Source organism: Myotis nattereri (genome assembly GCF_964212035.1).
Source record: "Myotis nattereri genome assembly, chromosome: 18".
Taxonomy (NCBI): Eukaryota; Metazoa; Chordata; class Mammalia; order Chiroptera; family Vespertilionidae; genus Myotis; species Myotis nattereri.
Window position 1 is genome coordinate 29,728,700 of NC_138093.1, and position 20,573 is coordinate 29,749,272.

General features: G+C 44.6%; 1 protein-coding gene across 1 annotated transcript; it reads right to left on the reverse strand.

Moving 5' to 3' along the window:
* Positions 1-1,866: 1,866 nt before the first annotated feature.
* Positions 1,867-19,577, reverse strand: TRAF5 (TNF receptor associated factor 5). The gene is made up of 10 exons (XM_081113102.1): positions 19,332-19,577; positions 18,369-18,426; positions 15,766-15,867; positions 13,401-13,565; positions 12,452-12,529; positions 12,050-12,124; positions 9,293-9,385; positions 5,859-5,999; positions 4,183-4,351; positions 1,867-3,091 (listed from the first exon to the last, which is right to left on the reverse strand). Exons 1-10 carry the CDS (start codon positions 19,547-19,549, stop codon positions 2,514-2,516), a joined length of 1,677 nt encoding a protein of 558 aa, XP_080969228.1. The 5' UTR covers positions 19,550-19,577; the 3' UTR covers positions 1,867-2,513.
* Positions 19,578-20,573: the final 996 nt, after the last annotated feature.

A 20,573-nucleotide genomic window follows, 5' to 3' on the forward strand; every position in this document is an offset into this window, starting at 1 on the left:
TATAGGAGTCTGCAGCTTAAGCAAAGGCCAGGGTCAGAGATACAGACAGAGGAGGGAGCAGCATGGGGTGGATAATGATTCAAGAGTCAGCTGTGGGTGCACAGGGAACATTACTGTTCTCAGGGTGGCATTCGGTCCTGCGGACATTCCTCTCCCATCTCCCTCGTACTTCCCTTACCTCTGACCACGCCTTCTCCAACCATTTTCTAAAAGAAAAAAGGTAGTCGGCACCGGCAGTGTCCATGGATTGTCTGAGGGGCCACACAAAGGGCTGGTATCTCCTGTTTACTTGCATCCAAGGCTGGCCCTATGAGTTGGACTTGGCTGTGACTATTTCTTCTTTCTCTGAACACAGGATATTTGGAAATCAGGGTTTTGACCCCCGATCTGTTAATATGCATTAGTATGACCCCACTTCCACACCCTACTTCAATCCTGCAAATATATTTCTCAAGGTTAATGCCCCTTTTATGCCTAGTGTATTGTTGTTTCTTCACCAGGAACTGATATAAAATAAAAATGTAAATAAAATTGGAATCTTACTGACATAGATTAAAATGATTTCATATTGTAAAAGAGGAAAAAATATTTTACATGGATCTGCCTCTTTAAAACAAAAATTATAACTCTTATTTTGTAGGGAAGGAGGGCTTTTTACTCTAGAACACCTCATTTTGTGATCACTGTTTCAATGATGAAGGGATTACGAATTGGTAAGCAAACCATGCCATCACTTATACTTTTTATGTGGAGAAGTTGGATAAAGCACAAGACTAGTATTTTAATAAATTCACTTAAAAATGTTTTTCACATCATCTACTTAAAACTCGTTACAACAATATGATCTCCCCCTCCCCAGGAATACGGGGTGATCTTGAACTTGATTAGAGACACTGAAAACAAACACGGAGAACCAGCTGGGTGGTCTAGAGGACGGCTTCCCGAGTTTGTCTGATCTGACATGTTGACCATCGACTGTACCAGGGTTTACCAGCAGGTACAGTGTAGTTCTTGAGAGTGTTTCTATTGTGAACTTATTTCTTTGAATTTAACCCTTTGAGATGATTTCTGCACTTTAGTTTTTTAGCATCTTGAAAATTTCACAGAAGAGATTAAGGAAGTTTCAGTTATTCCAGAAGCCACGGGTATAAATCATACCTCTTCTTCAGGTTAACTGTTCAGTTGTAAGGTGCATGGTCATCGCCTGAGTGAGCTGTGCTGAGTGTCCCTCAGCCGGTGGCACTTGTCCTTGCAGGATCAAGGGAGCCAGGCCACATGGGGGGGGGGGGGCGCAGTTGCATGAGAATGAATTAGGGCTCAGGCAAACTGGGTATTTTTTGTTAACCTCAGGTCTATCAAGAGTCAGTAGGACTCAATCTTGACTTGAATATACACCTTCAGACCCATACAGAAAAATGGTAAGAACATAATCACTTCTGTTCTTCACAGAATACTTAGGATTGCAACAAGAACAGTCACAAGTTTATATAAATACCCATTTTCATACCAATCTATGAAATAAAAATTTTCTCAAGAAGAATGGGAGAACTGTGTTTAGCAATCAGTTTTGGATGGGAGTGTTCTGACACCATGGGAAATTGTAATGATGTCTTCCCTAGGTTTTAAATTCCTCATTCATTTATGACATTTTCTCCATCATATACTAAATTCTGCCCATCCTCACATTAATTTACTGTTATTACCCAAATACTTTTAAGTTATTTGTATACATATACATACACATATATACATTAAGTTGAACCTTATTAAACTCTTAATATTTGTTTTTGATCTATAAAAAGTTTTCCATATGGTTGACCCTAACAAAATCTGGACTTTAGTTGGATGTTTATACCTCCTTTTTTTATATGCTATGTGGTACTTCCTTCTTTATTTCAGCAGGGAGAATGAAGATGCCTACTCTTGTCACCACTTATGCAGCCTTCAAAAATTGTGTCTGCTGACTACTGGTGACCTTTATGAAAATATTTAGAGGTGTAGTAATTCAGGATCTGACCCAAAAACGTCTGTTCCAACTGGACATACTGTCTTGTAATTACACCATCCATCTACTGATCTGGAACAATCCACCTTAGAAGACGGCTTTTGTAGGCATATGGTCAAGTCTAGAACCAGCAGACCAAATACCAAGCATTTTCAACTGGGAATTCTACACCTGTGTCCTCATTGACATTTAACATAGAGTGCCTACTCTCGGACCCCATGCTAAGCACCAGCAAAAAAGAGATGTCCCAGACCTTGCTTTCAATAAACTTTCAAGAGACAGAAAAATATAAATAAGAGGATATCCTAAGTACTTTAACTTTCAAACTGGGAAAGAGTTAAATGTAAAAAGAAGACAGCACTTAGAAAGTTTTAAACTGACTTCAAACACTAAGGGCAAAGGCCAAATACAAATGTGGACTGAGTTGAAATTCAGTCACCGCGCTAACCAAAGGTTTCCTCCACGGTCCTGGACCCAAGACGTCCTCGTATCCCCCCAGAAACAGTGCCTAGAGCTCCTCCAGGTCAGTTAAATCCACTGCCACTTTCAAGAAGATGGTGTCATCTTTAATGTAAGTGTTCTTGGCATTCTCCAAAGTGGAGTGAGCCACAAAGCGCGGACAGCCGGAGGCAATGTTCATCTCCCCGTCGGGGCGTTTAAAGCTGCTGCTATTGGGGTCAGCCTTGAAGGTCTCCATAATGTGGTTCTTTTTGCCACTCTGGTCCAAAAGCATCAGGGTGACCCTCTGCCGGAACGGCCACTGCAACAGTGAGTCAAACTCCCCTCGCATCACCACAAAGTACAGCGACAGGTGCGTCCCCTTCCCGGACCCGTCCCCGTTCAGGTAGGCTCTGGCGCAGAGGCGGTAGCCACACCGGCTGGTGTAGAAGGGCTGGCTGAAGATGGACACCGTGTGCCCGTCCAGCGCCTCCCTCTTCTTCATCGCATAGTCGGTCACCTTCCAGATGAGCTTTCCATTGTAGCAGGCGCCTTCCAGCAGTTTGAATCGCTCTTCATTTTTATTCAGCTGTGCTTTATGAATATTAATGTGGGCGTCGTGTTTGTTCGTCTCCCCTTCCAGAACAACTGCAAACAAACAAACAAACAAACAGATGCTGTAAGGCCTGAGTTGTTTTTAGAATTTGCCCAAAGTGGAATTTTGCTATCTGAAAAGAACCGGTAAAATCCTGACATCCTAAAGATAAAGTGAATTCGATGTCCGCCAATGGACCATTTATATTACTAATAGCAACTCTGTGAATCTCACGTCTTGGCAAGAGTGGCGCCAAGCAAACTTGCATGTGTCCTCTTGACCTGAAACTCACCCACATGTAGAGAAGACACTCAACATTCCACTAACGTGTGCGAGCCTGTGAGCCCCCCCGTTTTCAAACCGGGATGCTTTTAAACAACCAAACCCTCTTATGTTTCTCTGCACATCCCTGCCTCGAGCAAGTCTGTCGGCACGGCACCAATTTTTCAGCAGCATTTGCTCACTTCCCATCTCTGTGTCACATTTTGGGGATTCTGGCAATATATCCAATTTTTTCATTACATTTGTGATGGTGATCTGTGATCAGTGATCTTTGATGTTACTAGGGTAAGAGCCTTCACCCAGCAAAACGATGACGACGCACTGAAGCCTCAGGTGACAGCATTGCTTGGTGATAAAGTATTATTTAATTAAGGCAGGTACATTAGTTTTTTTTCAGACAACTCTATTGCACACTTCATAGACTACGTATAGTGTGAATGTAACTTTTATATGTACTGGGAAACCGAAACACCTGTGGCTCACTGCACTGCGATACCTGCTTTATTGCGGTGGTCTGGAATCAAACCCGCAGGATCTCCAAGGTATGCTTCCACTTAAACAGTTTTCCGACCACGTTTTTCTTAGCTTTCTCCTTATTTCCCACTCTGAATTAAAAGCCACCATTCCCTTGTTCCTGGCATTTCCTGGCCCTTTTCTACCCTTTGCCTCTTCCGGCCCCCATTATGGCTCTTCATGATTTTTGCCTGAGTAGCCAGAATATCATGCTGTTGTGTTTCGCAAATACCAGATTCAACCAGTTTCTCCTGGACAGCTGTGACTCCATTTGGCCAGGTGTTTGCTTGTTTCATGAACACATGCAGACAAGAGTCATCAAAAGGGAAGCATAAAATATTAGACATACCTAATCTTTGATCATTGCTTTCTAGCAGGGTTATTTTCTCTTTCACTGTATCAATCGCTTCTACCAAAGGCCTCAGATCGAATTTATTTTGTTGCTGGTTTGCCATCTGTAATAATTGACGCACTTGAGCTTCTAGCCAAGCTGACTTGTCAATGTGACTGGCAAGAACCTTTCAGTACAAAATGGACATTAATATCTTAGTCAATTAATATCTTAGTAATTCATCAAGATGCAATTTTCAATTCAAACATTTCGCATTTAATTAATCAATTAATGAAATGAAAACTACATAGTCCAGAACAGAAAATTCAATGAGGATGCAGAGAGATTAACCACCTATATCTTCCTTGTCCTCGTCCTTCCCTTCCTCCTCCCCTCCCCCTCCCCCTCCCCCTCCTCCTCCCCCTCTCTATCCCAGCTCCTGTTCCAAATCTTTAAATTTCTCACCTGATTTTTACTCCTCTCCCAATTTCTCTCCACTTAGTTATCTAACCTCTCTTTAGATCTCTGGTCTCATGCTCTCTCTCCTCTTACGTATCACTGCCTTCTTAGAAGCTACCCTCCGGATTCACTTCTGTTCTGCGAGAAGGCAGAGAAGGAGCTGGAAGTCAGCCACCTGTTCTGGCCTGAGCACTACAGGTGTACACAAGAGCCCTGAGATGAGGCCCGGCCTTCTGATTGCTCTCTTTAAACGGAAGAGGTTAAATACAACTAAAACAATAGTTCCCTCCCCAATGCTTGAATTCTGACTTCTCACTGTGTTAGAAAAAGAATTTAAATGGTAACATATAATGCATTTCCTTTTCTCTACACACACATACACACACACACACAGTGTGCTGACAAAGTATGCAAACTATATGGCCTGCATCTTCTTGGACCCAAATTTCAAGCATATGTGCCCATGTGCCCATACCACATGTCTTTTTCACTATAAATGTTATTATTTTATAATCACAATAAAGACATTATTCATTAGGAATTTGTTTATGGTTATTTCACATTCATGATTTACAAATAATTTTGCTATATCTGAGTGGTATTTAAAGCATTTTCTTCCCAAGAGAATTAATAGTTTCACTTTGTTGACTATAAAAAGCAGAACTATAGATGTTCTCAATGAACCAAGTGACTAATATTGGCCCAACATGAATTAAAACCCTAAATGCCATAAATGACATAAAAGAATTAATGTTAAATTTACTGATGTTGCTAAATGTACTGGGGTTCTGTAAAAGATCTTTATTCTTACAAAATACATACTAAAGTATGAAGGGGTAAAATGCCCCAATATATGCAGCTTATTCTCAACTGGTTCGAGAAGAACAAAGGGAGAGGCCTGACTGGCGTTCACAGTGGTTAGAGCACCGGCCTGTAGATCAAAGGGTCGAAGGTTCGACTTTTGGTCAAGGGCACATACCTGGGTTGCAGGTTTGATCTCTGGCCCCAGTCAGGGCGTTTGCCGGAGGCAACCAATCGATGTGTCTCCCTCACATCAAAGTTTCTCTCTCTCTCTTTCTTTCCCCCCTCCCTCCCTCTCTTCCACTCTCTCTAAAAATCAATGGGAAAAATATCCTTGGGTGAGGATTAACAACAACAAAACTAATAAGAGGAACCCTAACTGCCAATTAATTGAAGTCTAAATCTTGGCTATGAGTAGCAAGGTTGTTTCTCACCTGGATGTTTGAGAGGAAGTTTCCATTTTTGCCAAACAGCTGTGTGAACTGCTTGAACTCCTTTTCGAATTTCTTTACAGTTTCTGCTAGCTGCTGGATTTTGCTTTCTTTCCGTTCTAGGCTTTTATATAAGTCAGAAATCTAGTAACAGGAATGTGAATGCGGTCATTTAAATGCAGGCATACATATTAAAATAAATATACTTCTAGGAAAATATTTCAGGTAAGAAAGTGTTTTGAGGAAAACTATATATATGTGTGTGTATGTATATATTTCTAGGAAAATATTTACAGATAGATTCCTATATAATTCTAGGAAAATACTTGCAGGTGCTTTGAAAAATACCTGATCCACAGATGTCTCATCAGCTTTTCCTATGCCTAACCCGCTATGATGGTTCATCTAATGATAGTGACATCATGTGGCTGAATTTACTGAACTGGTTCTCTTCATTCACTCATTTACAGATGACAAAACAGAGGAACAGAGAGTTTAAGTAACCCGCCCAGCACAGAGCTAGCCAGTGGTAGGCAAAATGCACTACTCTCTCAGAATTCAGAATCTATTTGAAAGAAATAACCAAAAATCTAAGAGTGACCTAGACAACTCTTCTTTCACCCTCATATCCACTCATTCAGCAATACTTGCCAACTTAAATTCCTAACACACAACAAAACCAACAAAATATCCATTTCTCATTTCATCTCATCTTGTTTCAGCCTTCATAACTTCCCACAGGACTGTTAAAATGGCGGCCTAATTGGTCCTACACTCTCCCTCACACATGTGCCAAAAGGGTGTCTATGGGAGCCGGGACTGGCATGGATCCCATGGCCACTGTAACCCCAGCAATGGGCCTGGCATCAGTAGGTGCCTGATAACTATTTGTTGAATGAGTGAGTGAATGCTTCTTGTCTTTAATCTTTTTCTCCGATGCATATTCCATATGGTGTCCACAATACTATGAAGAGACAGATCTGGTCTGGTCACCCCCACTTACCTATCTCTAGTGGCCTTTACAGGCCACCCAGGGCCCTGCAGTCTTCCCTGGCTGCCTTTTCAGCCTCATGCCCATTCACATTTCACATGCGCCCTGACCAGTGAGACCACACAACTTCTATTTCCCATCAAGCCTTGGTCTCTCAGACACTTCCTCCTCCATCTAGAAAGTACTGCTTTCTCCACCTCCACTTAAGAGCATATCCTCTCAGAACTACATTTCCTTACTAGGACCACCTACCAGGCCACCTCACAAGTTCCATGACACCCTGACCATAATCTAGTGTATAACTTACCTTCATTACTCTTACTGCTTTTTGTTGTTATTGCTGTTGTTATTTAGTGTTTTTTTTTCTTCATTAAATTGTTGGTGCTACATCTTATTTCTTTATCCCCAAAGACTTACAAAGTGCCTGGCACACAGAAGGCATTATGAATGAATGCACAAATAGCTTGCAACAACCATCTGATCTCTGACCCAGAATCTACTAAGATCCCAAGAGCTGACTTCCACCTATGCACCAGACTTATCTCCCTGAACAAGAGCAAACTCGGGAGTCTCCCCACCCTCACATCTAACCTGCTCCTGACCTCTACCATGTTCCTTGCCTTCTAAGCTTGCAGCACCGCAATCCAATCTCTGAATGTTTCCCAATACCTTCTTTCCATCCCCACTGACACAGCCTGGATCAATCCTTCCCCATCACCTCACCTCTTCCAGCATCTTGTCTCCACCTAACATTGAAATGCTGTGCCAAGAGCTTAAATACATTACCTCTTAACCCTCACCACAACCCCATTTTACAAATTAGGAAACTGGGGAAGAGAGAGGTTAGGTAGCATCCTCAAACTCATGGGACTACCGGGGAACCAGTCCTGGAACCCACATTCTGACCCAGCGCTCTCGCTCATCAATTTCTGGCTCTACTGCGACACTGTCTAGTTTATTGCAACCCCTTTTGCCTGGTCCCGCTGCCATTCTCTTCTCTTCTCTCCCTCTATCCATCCTCCATGCGACTGCCAGCTGTCTTACTTTTAAAACCAAACAAACAGTTAGCTGGCCAAGTATTTTTCCAATGTAAAAGCCTCCATTAGTTCCCTATTACTGACAAACATAGTTCACATTTTTGGCCCTCAGATCCTTTCTAGTATTAGGCAGAATATTAATGAGTGAAAAAATAACTGAATGCATCATGTTCAAACATGTCTTGGCTCACGTGGAAGGCCACTGCAATCTGGATCCAACAGACCCCACTTCCGGCCATTCCCTGTCTCTCACTCGGCTATCTTTCCACCCCAAAAGCACATTTCCTTGAACCATCAGCCTCTCTCATGCCTCCCCGTGTTGGCACAGTCTTTCCCCTGCTGGGATGTCCTCTTTCCACAACATTTTAACCGACAGACCTTCTCTTCCTTCAAGATGTAACTCGGATGTCCTTTCCCAACTCCCCTGGAGTATACTGAGGCAGCCTCTGAACCCAGACACAGGGTACCCCCCCAGCATGTCCTGTGAGGCTCGGCAACTTGCCTGTCTACATTTCTGTGAGTTCTTCCTCAACTCAGTGTCCCTAGCAGCTAACACTGTATCTGACTTGTGGGAGGTGTTTGTTACATGCATGGATGGATGCATGAGGCAATGATACAGAAAGAGCTTGGGAAGGCTACTAGGCAGCATGGTTTCTACCAAAGTTACAGTTTGATCGGTCTAATTTTCTCTGGGATCTGACCCTAGAACTCACACACCTACTTTAATCTGAACTCAGACATCATAAAATAATCGATAAGAGGAAATCCAGCTCCTTGTCTGCAACAGATGGTGTTCTTCCCTATGTGAGCTTGAAAAGTCTGATCCGCTGAGATGTGCTAATAAGACAGTTAACTCTTACAATAATTACTCAACAAAATCATCATCTGCACACATACTTTCACTTGATAATCACAACTCAGTGAACTAAATATGGACGTGGGCATTTATCAGGTTGCAAAGCTTCTCAAAGGCAGGAGTTAGGACTTACTACAAAATACATAAACCCATAGTGCATAGAAGAGATTGTCAACTGCTATTTCACGGTAATACAGGCTTCATTTAAAACATCAGACACCTCCTAGGCACCTCCTAGGTGCCAGGTATCATTAACTAAAAGGTGTGTCGAGAGGCTGCAGACAGGACTATGGGACATGAGTTTGAGATCGAATCCTGACACAAGTTACAAACACATCAAACTTTGAGTTACTTCCTCTGTTGAATGAGGATCTCAAAGGCATCTTCCACTTCTCATGTTCTACAATCCTATGACTCTGTCTGGCCACTTCAGAGAAAAAGACCTACCTCCGGTCGACTTACACTGAAACAGAATATAAGAACACCAAGAATTGCAAATCCCAGCAATTCTGCTGCCCGCCTTTCATATTTGAACCCTTGAATATTCATTTACCTGTTCTTCTAATCGGAAGTTCTTTTCTAAAATGAGAAGCATGTGGTCCCGTAAGGCCGAGTGCTCATGCTGCTTCAGGTTCGACGGTTTACCCTTCAACATGAAGAGAAAAATAAGGCAGGTTGTGGAAAGTGTCCCCAGACGAGGAGGGTGGTGGGATACTCTGCTAAAACAGAACTTCAAAAACGTTGCTTACTTGTCTCAAGGTGGGTTGCGGGGGAAATGGCCCTCCAGTCCCCTTTCCAGGGTTAAGAGTCTACAGTACCCATGAGACCATTTTAAACTTACAGGGGCAGAGAATCAGGCCGCTATCAAAACTCTCAATGCTGATTTCCTTCCTTGCCCTGAGAATAAAGGGTTGGGCAAAGTAGGTTTACAGTTGTGAGTATGCGAAACACAGAGTTTATGCTTGTATTATGTAAGATAAAGTTTTAGCCATCACGATTGCTAAAGGCTTCCTATTTATTGTATATCTGCAGGAGTATTAATGGGAGCTGAGGCTGGGAGTTTCCAGCCTTAGGGGCATAATTTCTCATGTTAATTTTATTTTGAGATTTGTAGAGTCTGAACAAAATTTCTAGGGATATTGTGTAGGGGGTTGGAGTTTATGTGCTGCTTGTGGGTGAGCTCCAAGGGGATGTCACTTTCCGAGTCATCTCAAACTCTCTTATCTGTTTCATTTCTCTCCCAGCTGCCTAATACAGCCATGAGGACTGAGAGTGCTAGGCAACCAACCTTTATGTGCACATCCCCACATGAGTCAATTATTAACTTTTGTTCTTAATCCTCACCCAAGGACATTTTCTCATTGATTTTTAGAGAGGGTGGAAGGGAGAGGAAGAGACACACAGAGAGAAACATCAATGGGAGAGACACCAATTGGTTGCCTCCTGCACGTCCCTGATTAGGGCTGGGATCAAGCCTGCAACTGAAGTACGTGCCCTTGACTGGAATCGAGCTTGGGGACCCTTCAGTCCCCAGGCTGACACTCTATCCACTGAGTCAAGCTGGCTAGGGCAGGAGTCAGTTATTTAATTACAGTTGAATTGGACTTCCCTACGGGGGTCCTGTACATTGTGAGGGATACCTCTGATACCTCTACAGAGATTCTTAGTTGCCTAAGAATACCCAAGATTAGAGCTGGAGGAGGATGTGCCCCTTATCTTTAGAGCCAAATAAGTTTAGGTTTTCATTTACCCATCAAAGGTTTTGTTCAGACCTTCAGAAAGCAATTCCAATTGAAAAACCAGCCACCCGCCCCACCCCCCCACCCCCCCCATCATTCTACCGACCCTTTTCTTTAGCCTAAGTTCTCTCAACCCTTAACCTTTAGCTTCACCTTGAGGATTTCACAAAACAGCTCAAAGAAAGTCAGCCTCTAGCCTTAAAACAGGGAAGTCTGGATTTCCAAAGAAAACTCACTCAAGTCCACCATTGCAAAGCGAGGAGCCCGTGGGGCACAGCGGGCCCCTGTTTGTACCTAGTACAGTCCAGGTCTGCAAGGTGGCCCTGGATGGGATCCTCTGGAATCCCACTGCACTACACCATAATAAGACAATCCGTGTATTGGTAAGGGGATCTGAGTTACGGCACCATCATGTTGGTGGTGAAAATGGCACCAGAATGTTACCAATGATGGGATCTTGGTTCAGCAACATCAGTCCTTGAATTCTGGCCAAGGAAGAATTCAGAGCCAAGACTCAAACTATAAGGAAGAATTTATTTAGAAAGCCACAGAGGTAGAAGAAATGGGCTCAGGAAACAAGAGACAGAGACAAAAGAAGGGCCCTTTGAGCTTAGGAGAAAGAGAGAGGTCAGGAAAATGTACTTGGGGGAAAGGAGGTGGGGAAGGCGTAAGTGTGTTCCACAGAGAGAGCTGCTATTCTTATATTCCTATTTATTAATTATTGTATTCTTTGCCATACGAACAACTGTAACCTTACTTTTGCCCCACCCTCCATATGACTGTGGGCTAAGTGTAATTATTATCATCTTTCAACTCTTCCTACAGAAAACCTATCTTCTAGCTGAACTAGCTCCCAACCAGTTCTAAGCTAGGTTAGTTCTCCCTCCTGCTAAGCACATTTCCATTCTTCTATCACCATCCTGCTATCACAGGCTGAAGGTATGCAACCTAATTCTAATTCCAGCCCAAGCAAATTTATTGCCCTCACAATCATTGCAAAGTGCCTATATTACCAATAAAAGCAAATCTTAGGGATTCTGGGTGATCCATGAATTCGAAGCAAACATTTGTCATCGATTTCCCTTCTGTTTAGGGTTGGCCCCTTGGCCGGAGAATAAATCCCTTCCCCAGCTTTGGTACTGATGTAAATTCTAGAAAGAACACAATTGGAAGTTTGGGCCTAACTATAAAGACGATTTCTTTCAGAGCTGGAAAGGTAAAGGTAAACCCTACCCCTTATAGCAAAGACAAATATATATATATACACATACACACACACACACACACACACACATACACACACACACATATATATATATACAAAAATATATAAATATATACTTACATATACAGTATATATGTAAGTATATATTATATATATTTAAGTATATATTACATATCTCCTGTTGGTTCTATGTCTCTGGAGAACCATGACAAATACAATTCCCAGACTTAAAGTTCTCATAAGTGAATGTCCTTTTGCATCCCGGACGGAATCGAAGAGTACAAGGAACTCACCCAATGAATTACACAGCAGAATGTAGAGGCAGAAACAGAAAGGCGCTCCATACCTTTACAGGACAGCCATAGTGCTTGAAAGGACAGTCTTGTTCCGCTTCAGGACACACAGCCAGGTGCTTATCCACCTACGAAAGGGACAGCCTCACGCTACAGAAATTCATCGGCCATTCTCCACTGTCTGGTGTAACTGCAGCAAGCAGGGAGCCAAGGGAGGCTTGGGAAGAAGGGCGGGGACAGGAGCAGGAAAAGGCGGTGCTAAGGCTTGGTGGAGGGAGCGCTATGGTGAAAACGGAGAATTCTCGGGAAATGGGAGGGGAAGACAGAGACATGGTTATCATGGGTGTCCTTTAAGCCTGGGGCCTTCGCGTAGGCGATTTTGTCAGACCCACCCCATCACGACCGCTAAAACTTTATCTTACATGAAATCTACTGAGAGAGTGATTTACAGTTACCTCGTTTCTGGGAATCATCTGCACACACTTGTTGGGACAAGGTACTGGGTACTCAGGACACACGTTTTCTTCATGATTCTGAAACAGAAAAAGTGTGATGAGACAAAGCCACCTTCGCTTTCACGGGTTCCCTTGTATGCCCTCAGAGTGTTTATACACATGTCTCTTTGGGAATCTATGTATGTGGCTCACCGTCAGGAAGGTATGGCCCACTTCCAGAAAGGATTGCATATAGACGGCCGCTTTCTTGGTATAAGGCAGCGGTTCTCAACCTGTGGGTCGCGACCCCTTTGGCAGTCGAACGACCCTTTCACAGGGGTCGCCTAAGACCATCCTGCATATCAGATATTTACATGACGATTCATCACAGTAGCAACATTACAGTTATGAAGTAGCAATGAAAATAATTTTATGGTTGGGTCACAACATCAGGAACTGTATTTAAAGGACCAGAAGGTTGCGAACCACTGGTATAAAGGAATTCAGTTCCATTAAATTTCCCAGTTATTCCGAAAGAAAGTCGGAGGGCACAGGACTCCAGAGGGCAGGCTGTGGGAGTCATCAGTGTGGCTCCTCTGGCACAGGTGAAAGGTACCCATGCTCTTGTTTTATGCCCACAGCCAACCTCCCCGGTCAGACCACAGCATCCTGAGGACAGACAGTACTGCCACCTCCCTGTGACCCATCTCTAGCGTCCCTCCTTGCACACTCATCCTCAGCAGGTGTTCAAACAATATTTTTGCCCATGATAAACGAGTACAGTCCTACCACCAAGAGGGCTTTTGTTTCTTACACAACTTCTCTCACATGAAGTTATTCTTTAGACCTAGTATTTCTGTACAAAAATAAATCCAGAGAGGTGGGCTTCTGGTAGCCCCTCTGATTCCCTGTGATCACTCCAGCAGAATTTAGCCCCCTAAAGGTGAGAAATTTGTTTTTATTTTTTTACCTGTAGATTGATGACTACCACCTCCTTTTTGCAATAGAGGCATTTTTCCTCTCGAAATTGGCAGTCTGCGCTCAAGTGCTCTTCCAGATCTTTCCGAAGGACTGGCTGCCGACAGCTCTCATTGGCACACTGCACAGCTTGAAATAAGCACTGTTGGAGGTGGTCCTGCGACAAACACATAACAGGGCGGTGGGAAGGGAGGCGCTGAAAGGCCTAGAGGGAGCGCTAGGGGGCGCTGGGGGGAAGGACAGCCGTGCCTGCGGGCTCCGAGTGCTGAACAGAGGGCTGCTTGGACCCAGGCTCTGAAAGCCAGCCTTGCGAGGTGGGAATTAGGAGGAGGGGCGAAGGTGGGGGAAGAAGGAGTAATAACGAGTTTTGGTTTAGATTACCTAGGAACGTGCTCATATTCTCAGGTTAGTTATTGAATATTTCCTTAAGGCTTGCCAATGAATGGACCAGACCTCAAGAATAGTTTTTATTTCTTTTGTGCACTCTTTATCCCCACCCCTAGCACCAGGCACTAATTTGCAGATGGTAAAAGCCAGGACAGAGCGGGGAAAGGGGAAGAAAAGAAGGGATTAAAGGAAGAAAAGGGAGGGAGAGGACATATAGGATCCGCAGGCCGCTGAGGAGCTGGGAATGGCCAGTCTTCCAAGGTCGGGAGATGTTTTCAACTGGAATATAGGAGACTAATGACATTAACAGTGTTCATTCCAGTTGTCTGCACATCAGAGATTTATGAAAACAGGCATATTTCAATAGGACCTTTGAATGACTGTAAGTTACTGTGATTCTGACAAGTTATCAAAATCCTAATAAGGTTGTCTGCCTGAAAAATCCTTTAAAACAAGGTCCGAAAGCTATGGGCCTGGGGCCAACCTGGCCTGCCACTTGTGTTTGTAAATAAAGTTTTATTGGAGAATAGCCACATGCCTATCTATTTGTTCTCAGATGATCTATCCTCTAAAATGGGAGAGTTGAGCAGCTGCGACAGAGCCTGCAAAGCCTGAAATATTTACTGTCTGGCTCTCAGCAGAAACAGTGTGCTGACTCCTTCTCTGAAGGAAAAAAGAGCAAAGAGTTTATCGATGGGAGATCAATCAATACACCTCTTTTCCTCTGACTTTGCTGGTAAGAAACAAATGGTGATGGCAACTGAAATCCGCATCTTGTCCAAAATTCATGGACGTTACCCTCAACGCATCAAAACAGTCAGCATTCTTCAAGACTCCGCTCTCTGTGAGCTCCCCCACCCTGTCACACAAGGTGGGGAGAACAGTGAATGAGGGGAAATACGAAAGAAAGAGGTGGAAAGAAACCAGCTGCTGTTCTCTAGAAGCTGATGATGTGGTCGCTAAAGCTGATCCCTGGTCCATTTGAGCCCTGTTTCCCTTTCAGGCTTAGCGACAACCCAAAGTTGGAAAGTGGCCCCGCTTGGGGACCTGACTATCTGACTATCGGAACCAGTGGCCAGGGGCTGTCATGGGGAAAACACAACCAAGTTCCGTGAGCCTCCAAAGAACTCCCTGGGCTAACAAGGAAATCATTTGCACATTTATCAGCTCAGTGCCTGCGGGGTCTGGAGGACTGACGGAGAAAAAAATCACCTGAAACATATTCCAAAATGTGTGGGCGGGAGTGGAAACTCTCAGCAGCCTCCGAGCATTCCCTGGAAGCTTGGGATGCCTGAGCCTTATTCATTTGTCGTGTGATCAGACCTGATAGGGGCCTGCCATGGCTGAGCCACATTCCCAGCCTGCATTTCACAAGCTTCCCGCTGGATGGAAGAGCCGGTAGCAGTTTCATTCCATACGAAGCTCACGCCCCTTCGTCTCCCCTAGACCTTTTGTTTGCATCTCCTAACAATGCTTCACCTTTAAACTCCATCCTATCTCTGTTCTGATCTGTTTTCTGCCTTAGATCATAAATTCTAAGAGGCCAGGGCCCACAGCTGCTGGGAAGCAATCACTCTGGCATCTGCAAATGCCTCCGGGCACTCATACCCTGGCTCCCACCCTAGGGACCCCAAATCCTTCACAGTTCCCCCCAAAGGACATGTCCTTGCTTAAGCGTTCCTTTTGCCCAGCATATCTCACATCTTCACTTTTGGATCAATGCCCCTAACCCACAATGTAAGACCTAGTTCAGGTAGCACGTCCTCCATGCCTTCCAGGTAGAACAAACCTCTTCACTCACATCTTAGCCCTTTGCATGCTGTGGGGCAGAATTTCTAGGTAGGAATTCTCTGAGGGCAGCCCAATGACCACCCCACCCCCATGCTTAGCCCAGTAACTATCACCAAAATAAGGTGTTCAACGCACGTCACTGGAAATTGGCGAAGGCAAATGTTGTTCGTAATACCAACCTGGTATCGTCCCAGAATAATCTTGGCATTACACCCAGGAGCATTTTTGCAATATACATATAAATTGAGGACTTCCCTTTTGCAGCAATTGTCTTTAAACACCTAAAAGATAAACATGATAGGTCTCACACCAAAGCTTTAGAGCAGCAAGAATTATTATTAACCTGGTCTTCAGGTTCATCTCAGAAGGCGGGTGGAAACTTCCAGACAGTGGTTGGAATGGAAATAGCAGATTCAGCATCATAAAAGGAAAAGCTGTTTCAGATATGTACGTCTGACAGGCCGCAAACATGCAAGGCAGGTAGGCAATCAATGTCCAGCGCAGTAGGCTGCAGCTGGGAGAAGCTCAAGGTGCATTTGACCCCACATGCTCGAAGGTCAGGAGGTGGGGCTGTGGCTAAGGGTGATGCTTTCAGCTTCCTGCCCAGCAGATGGGTTTGTATTAGTCATCAAGTAGCGTCACTGAAGCTGTGCTGCCTTGCTATTTCAGCACAAACCAGGGGTTGGCAAACTTTCTCCATAAAGGGTGAGAGTAAATATTTTCAGCTCGGCGGACCACACTGCAATGGTCTCTGTTGCAACTATTCAACTTCACCATATACAATACTTAAATAAAGGGGCATCAGCTGTGTTCTAATAAAACATTATTTATGAACACTGAAATATAATTTTCACATGATGCATAACATTATTCTTTTTTTAAAAAAATATTTTTATTGATTTCAGTGAGGGAGAGAGAGATAGAAACATCAATGATGAGAGAGAATCACTGGGGATACAGCCCGCAACTCAGGCATGTGCCCTTGACTGGAATTGAACCTGGGGCCATTCAGTCCACAGGCCAATGCTCTATCCGCTGAGCAAAACCGGCTAGGACCGTAACATTATTCTTACTTTTATTAAAAAATTTTATTTTGAAATAGTTTAAGACTCACAAGAAGTTGCAAAAATAGTAGAGTTCCTGCCCTAAGCAGTTTGGCTTAGTGGATAGAGCGCTGGCCTGCAGACCGAAGGGTCCCAGGTTCAATTCCGTTCAAGGGCATGTATCTTGGTTGCGGGCACATCCCCAGTAGGAGGTGTGCAGGAGGCAGCTGATTGATGTTTCTCTCCCATCGATGTTTCTAACTCTCTATCCCTCTCCCTTCCTCTCTATAAAAAATCAATAAAAATATATTTTTAAGAAAACTACAGAGTTCCTAGTGCACTTCTGATTTTTTCCAATGATTTAAAAATATAAAAACTGTTATTAGCTCACAGGCCATACAAAAACAAGTGGCTGGATTTGTCCCAACAAATCCCAAGCTGCCATATGCCACCCCCTGGCCCAGTGTTGAGGCAGGCACAAGTACAGCACTGCCCTATGCTTGGCCTTTCAGAAGGCATTTTAAGAGCATAGAGAAGGAGCGTGTATCAGACAGGTGTTCAGGTCGGGGAGAAAACTGCCCAGATGGTGTGGTTCAATGGTTGAGCGTTAACCCATGAACAAAGAGGTCACCAGTTCAATTCCAGTCAGGGCACATGCTCAGGTTGTGGGCTTGATCCCCAGTAGGAAGTGTGTTTCTCTCTCATTGATGTTTCTATCTCTCTCACTTCCTCTCTCTCTAAAATCAATAAAAACAAATTTTAAAAAAATAAAGGAAGGAAACTGAGCATGGTCATGGGAACACGCAACCAAACAAACAAAATATAAAGAAGGCTTCGTCCAAATGAAAAACTTGTGCTTCAAAGGACGCCATCAAGAAAGTGAAAAGATGACCCACAAAATGGGAGAAAAATATTTGCAAATGATATATCTGATCAGAGACTTGTATCCAGAACATATGAAGAACTCTTAGAACTCAACAATAAAAGGCAAATAACCCACTGAGAAAATGAGCAAGGGGATTGAATGGGCATTTTCACAAAAGACATATACAGATGGCCAACCATAGGAAAACATGTTCAACATCATTAACCATTAGAGAAATGCAAATCAAAACCACAAGATATATCTTCACACCCACAAGGAAGGCCATAATAAAGAAGTCGGACAATAACAAATCCTGGCAAGGACCAGGAGAAATTAGAACTCTCAGACATTGCTGGCAGGAATGCGAAATGGTGCAGCTGTTTTGGAAAACACCTAGTCTGGCAGGTCCTCAGAGTGTTAGACATAGTTACCATCTGACCCAGTAATTCCACCCCTCGGTATATACCCAAGAAACATGGACACGTTAAAAGAAGATTTTAAGACATGTGAATTCTAGCTGGATAAGGCTGTTGTTAGACATAATAACCAAAGGAAGTATTCGAGATTAACCAGATGAGATAGTGGATTCCAGGAAACAGGATGTTTCATTTCTCCAAGTGACTCCAGAGAGCTGGAGCCGGGATAGGAAGGGGGAAGGAAGAAGCAGGAGAAGAAATGTGGGGAGTCAATAAAGACCCAAACAAGCCTCTCAGACAGCGTCAGAAGTGGGGGTCCAACCTGAGTCCTCAGCAGAGGAATATGGACCCCAGGGAAAACCCCCTTCCGCTCTCCTGCTCCAACCTCGATGCCCAACCAGGACACTGGCTTCTCTATCAACTAGAGACTTGCTAACCCAAAGCAGTGGCTTTCTTACCTCATGAGATTTAATGACCTCCTTATCCACAGGGCAGAGTGGCACTGCATCTAATTCCCTGGAGAGAAAAATAAAAATAGAGCCAGAATTAAGAGTTGACCTTGACAGCTCTTCAGCACTCCGGCCATGCTCGGCCCCCTGACGTTCCCCGGAGCAGCCCAGGCCCTGTCTTTACTCATGCTATCCCCTCTCCCAGAAGGCCCCCAGCGCCCCAATTCCAGCACCTCTTCAGCCTGAAAATAAACTCCCCTGCATTCCCAGGACGCAAATCAAATAGTGAGTCCCCCCGACAGAGTTGAATGCCCTCTCCAGTCCTTTGCTTATCACACTGTACCACTGCCTGCCTGTCTGCTTCACTGGACTGGAATGTTCTAGAAGGCAGAGACCGGGTCCTGTTCCACACTGGACCTCAGCTCTCCAACTCTGGACACTGGAGCTTAATTTAGCAAGGTGCCTGGAACACACGGGCACTGAATGAACGAGCCCATGAATGAATGGGCGTGTGCTGTAATAACCCCCTTTCTCAGCTGGGCAGGATACAACCTCCTTCCTGCCCCTCGATAAGCCCTAAACGCCCGCGTTTCTGTCTCTCCTGGTCTGCTCCCTCAACAGGGCATGAGCCAGGCTTTACAGCCACCCAGGAGCGAACAGCCCCCATGCCTGAGAGATTCTGCGACGTCACCGCTGCCTTAGGCAAGGAAGGGCAGGGCGTCTGCAGGCCCTGGGGGAAACACAGATGGGCTTCTAGGTTTGTCCTCACATGCAAAGCAGGCGTGGTCTGGATTTTAACCAAAGGTGAGAATCAGTCAGTGAGTGGCAAAACATGAAGACGGCTCCTCAGGGTCTCACAGGAGGGGCCTAGGAGAGCCCCTCCTCCCATGGATGGTTCTGTGGCCAACCACGGCCATCCCAGAACCACCATCACAGCTGCGAGGCCACACTTGACATTCAGAGCCCACTCACCTCAGGGCTAGGATGCAGTGCTGGCAGAAACGGTGCCCACATCCCGTCTGGTGGGGGTTGTGAAGCACCGAGTGACAGGAGGCACATTTGTATCGCTCTTCTAATTGCTCCACAAACCGGTACTCAGTGTGGGGCTCGAAGTCCAAGGACACGGAGTTGCCGGAATTCTGGCGGAGGAAACCACAGGGGACGCCTCCTTGCTCCTCGGGATAAGCCATCCTGGGGGGTCAGGGGGACAGAAGGAAAACTGAGTGTGCACATCCCCAAACACCTCCAGCACCGGGAGTTCTACTCACTGAGCCTCGCCCACATGGTCACTCTGCTAGGACCTCGTGGCCACAGTGACAACCTCCTGCCACTGGAGGGCGCCTGCAGAGGGCGAGCAGGTGGGAGCCTGGACCAGGTGTCCTCCGGCAAGATTCTAGGAGATGCAGCCCTTCGCCCATCCGCCTTTTTACAGGAACGCTACTTTATTCTGTCAGTTTGGCCACATGCTTGCACACAATCTAGCCACATTCTAAGCCAACTCCTGTTATGAATTCTCTCCCATTCGGTTGAGAGAATTGAAACAAAGGTTTTGTTGATTTTTTTTTTTTTCAGAATCAAGAACCACACACACCAACACATTGCTTGCAGTATACAGTTAAGTCCTCACATAACATCATCGAACGCTTCTCGGAACTGCCGCAAAACAACGGATCACAAAACCAATTTTACCATAAAGCAACTGATATAAACAAGAGTTAAGTTCTTACAGCATCTCATCAACACTATAACAAAATGATGCTGGTATTCGAGGACCTGCTATATTATAAGTAGATAAAGCACCACCACCAACCCACATCATTTCTCACCTGAACTGAACAAGAACCCATTAACTGCTTTCCCCGCCAATCCCATACAAAAGCCAGGGTGATAGTTTCAAAATGCAAGTGTGATTGCCGGTTATCTCCCCTCCTCGTTCAGTGGGTTTCAGGGGAAAAACCTTAATGCTGAGCAGTCTACAAGAGTGCATCCTCCCCACCCACCAGCATCCTGGACTTCTGCCTCCCTGCTTTCTGCATTCTAGCCACGGGTGTTCTTTTAGTTCTTCTATTACATCATGCTGTCTCTTGCCACAGGGCCTTTGCACAAGCTAGTGCCTCTGTCTAGAGTACTTTCCACATTTCTTTCTAGTCCCCTTCACTTAGTTAATTCACGTTCATGCTTCAAACTTCATTTCAAGCTTCATATTCTCAAGTA

Bases quoted from the DNA above. Each gene is read 5' to 3' on its own strand.
- TRAF5 (XM_081113102.1), bottom strand. From the start codon at position 19,549: ATGGCTTATCCCGAGGAGCAAGGAGGCGTCCCCTGTGGTTTCCTCCGC. The intron at 15,868-18,368 runs GTAAGAAAGCCA...TTTATCTTTTAG, and splicing joins AGGTCATTAAATCTCATGAG to GTGTTTAAAGACAATTGCTG. The intron at 6,000-9,292 runs GTAAATGAATAT...TCCTGTTACTAG, and splicing joins ACTTCCGATTAGAAGAACAG to ATTTCTGACTTATATAAAAG.